The sequence below is a fragment of the Osmerus eperlanus genome, chromosome 12 (assembly GCF_963692335.1).
Source record: "Osmerus eperlanus chromosome 12, fOsmEpe2.1, whole genome shotgun sequence".
Lineage (NCBI taxonomy): Eukaryota > Metazoa > Chordata > Actinopteri > Osmeriformes > Osmeridae > Osmerus > Osmerus eperlanus.
In genome coordinates, this window is record NC_085029.1 from 9,569,399 (window position 1) to 9,572,336 (window position 2,938).

Consider the following 2,938-nt stretch of genomic DNA (forward strand, 5'->3'; position numbering starts at 1 on the left):
CTCCCCCACATTAAAACCCGGAGAAAACCTTGTTATTTTATGCTTCTTTTCTTCATCTCCCCCCCCCCCCAGCGTCCCCTGAGTCTTACAACATTCAGACTGCAGAGTGCCCCCCCCACACTGTTACAGCTGATGGAAGAGAAAGAACAAGAACATAAAAAGGAGAAAAACAAGGCTTCTGAGAGCTCAACCCTCCCGCCCCCCCGCCTCTCCCTCGCTCTCTTCCTTTCTCTCTCTCCTCCTCTCTCTCGCCCCCTCGGTCTCCGTACTGTGGTCTCTAGAACTCGTTAATATTCATCTCTAACTACTCACAAGTTGTAAACTGGGTTGATTGGGCTGTTCCACTATATCTGTGTATTCCCACATGACCTGTCAGCAGCAAAGACGACTGTGCTGTAGGATGCTCAGGATAATATCCTTCTATTTATTGTCGTAACAAAGTCAATGAGCTTTTGCTTAGAGTACTTTCTCTTTTATTGCAAAGACAATACAAAAGATACACTTCTTTTAAAACAGAACAAAAACATGTTAGACTAGAAGAAGAAAATGGGCCATAGAAAATACAGATCAGAAAGTGATATTGGTACCGTGAATAACACAAATATTGTAGCTAACAGCGTAACATAAAAAGTACTCAAACTCAATGCGAAAAAACAACTTTTCCAGTTCTTACGGCATAGTTCTGAACTCCAAGGTAAGAAACTCACAAATAACAGTAATCCATTAACTAAATAGCAAATAAAAGACAAATAAACATTCAAAATAAAGACATTTACATAGATAAATAAACAAGAAGAGAACAGTTTGTAAAAATTTTACGTACCCCCCTCGGCTAGAATACCGGTTTATTAAAGACATTTTATATCCAAGGTAACTTTGTAAGGGACACTAATTAATTATATAATGTTTCAAAGAATAAAATGAATACTTTAATTACTTTAAAATAAAAGCTAATAAATAAATTAAAAGGTTAAGTATAGGTTGGGGAAAGGAGGGGTGGGGGGACTGGTAAAGGACGTGTGTGTGTGTGTGTGTAAATTGACCCCAGTATGGAGGCAGACTGAAGGGGGACACCCGAGGGTCAAAGGTGATTTCCTGTTTCTGTCAAACACATGCTGTCAGACGGTAAGTATAATTTCAGATGTGGACTACACACACACACACACACAAACATCCCATTTCACCAGTCCTCGGACATGCTAGGCACGGATGGTGCAAAAGGCTGAAATCTTAGAAACACAAATCTGAGCTCAAACGTCTGTTCCTTCACAACCTGACCCTGTACATCATCTGTAATCACCTTAATAAACACTCTTTTGCGGCACGAATACAGAAGCAACTAAGCTTGAAATGGCACCAAATGCAACTACATGAATGCAAAAGCAAAGGCAATTCAAACTAACTGTACTGTCTGTACACAATTCCACCAAAGAGTTGAAGCCCTAAACTGCTACACTGCTTGAGTGTTCAGTTGCTGCAATGGAGACAGAACATATATAAGGCTTAGTTAACTACAAATCCATGGCAAGCCCTCTCCCTCCCCCCCAACAAAATAACAGAGAAAAACATACACAGTACCTACAAAAATATCAACAATCGATACGTCCTCACAGAGGACTGTTCTCTTCTCTCTACAAATATATAAATTTCCTCATTACGCAATATAAAAGGCACGGCGTGAGCCAATCGGATCTCATTTCAGGTGGTTCAAGTCCAGCTCTGAGTCCTCTCCTCCTCTGATGTGAATTCAAGTGTCTGTTCCTATAGGGAGAAGGATGACGGGATGATATGATATTAGTCTCCTTCTGCAGTGTCACTCTGGCTGTGTGTGTGTGTGTGTCCAGTCCCCTTTAAGGCCTGGTCAGCTGTGTGTACACCGGCTGCTGGTCCCATTGCTGTGGGCTGTTCTGGGGGATGGAGGGGACCCCTGTGGGGTCAGCGATGGGGGTGTACATGGGCCTCTGGCTGGGACTCATGTAGCTGAAGGTGGAGTACAGCCCAGAGCCCTGGCCGGCTGCGTGGCTGTAGTAGGAGGTGGCGCCGCCCTGGTGGTCGGAGTACTCGTACTGCGCCCGGGTGATGGAGGGGTAGGGGGAGGAGGCGGAGCTGTAGTGCTGCAGGCTGAAGGAGCCGTAGGCCGCGTGCTGGGGGGAGCATTGCTGCTGCTCGCTGTAGTGGCTGGGGCTAAGCTGCTCCGTCTTGATGTGTGTGGGGGTGCTGCCGCTGGTGCTGGGGGGCCTCTGGGTCGGGGCGCCCTGGTCCCCGCTGCTGCTCCCCAGGGTGGTCAGGGAGAGCTGGCTCTGCTGGCCCTGGCCCTGGCTCTTCGCCAGCCAGGAGGCGGCGCCCCCTGTCGGCTGGCTGACCGCGGCACCGCCGAGGCCGTAGCCGCCCGTGTAGGAGACCAGCCCCCCCGGGTGGCCATTGGGGGGGAGGTACTGGTCGAACTCGTTGACGTCAAACGTCTCGATGTGGGAGATGACGTCGCTGCTCAGCTCGCCGATGTCCACGTCCCGGAAGTCGATGTTGAGCTGGCGGCCGGTGCTGTCAGGTAACGGGCGTCCCTCACGTTTCAGGTCCAGCTTGCCCGTCTGGATGTCGGTCTTCGGGGTGGTGGGAGGGGTGGGGGGGCCCTGGGACCCTGAGGGAGAGAGGGGAGGGTTAGGCTTATGTACAGATGTTTGACGTTGTCTGATGCAACAGCCCCACGTGAGTGGAAAATATTCTAATCTATGTAAATGAGCAGACTAAACTGGGTTTTGAATTTCAAAGGAGATGAGCTGATTCAATATATTGTGTTGATAACATATCAGTGCAGTTGGAATTCTTAAAATCAGATTTTTTGAATTGTTTTACATAAGTCATATGCTGGCATAACGGACTGTCACACATTCCCTTGACACCTGACTAGACCTAAATCAAATAGTCTGGGGTTATTTGA

General features: G+C 47.9%; 1 protein-coding gene across 1 annotated transcript in view; it reads right to left on the bottom strand.

Moving 5' to 3' along the window:
- Positions 1 to 456: 456 nt before the first annotated feature.
- The window catches only part of sox9a (SRY-box transcription factor 9a), a 3,823-nt gene continuing 1,341 nt past the window's right edge, over positions 457 to 2,938 (bottom strand). Inside the window, exon 3 of the mRNA XM_062474515.1 lies at positions 457 to 2,638. Within this exon, the coding sequence (XP_062330499.1) occupies positions 1,851 to 2,638 (788 nt within the window). The 3' untranslated portion in view covers positions 457 to 1,850. The remainder of the gene's footprint in view (positions 2,639 to 2,938) is intronic.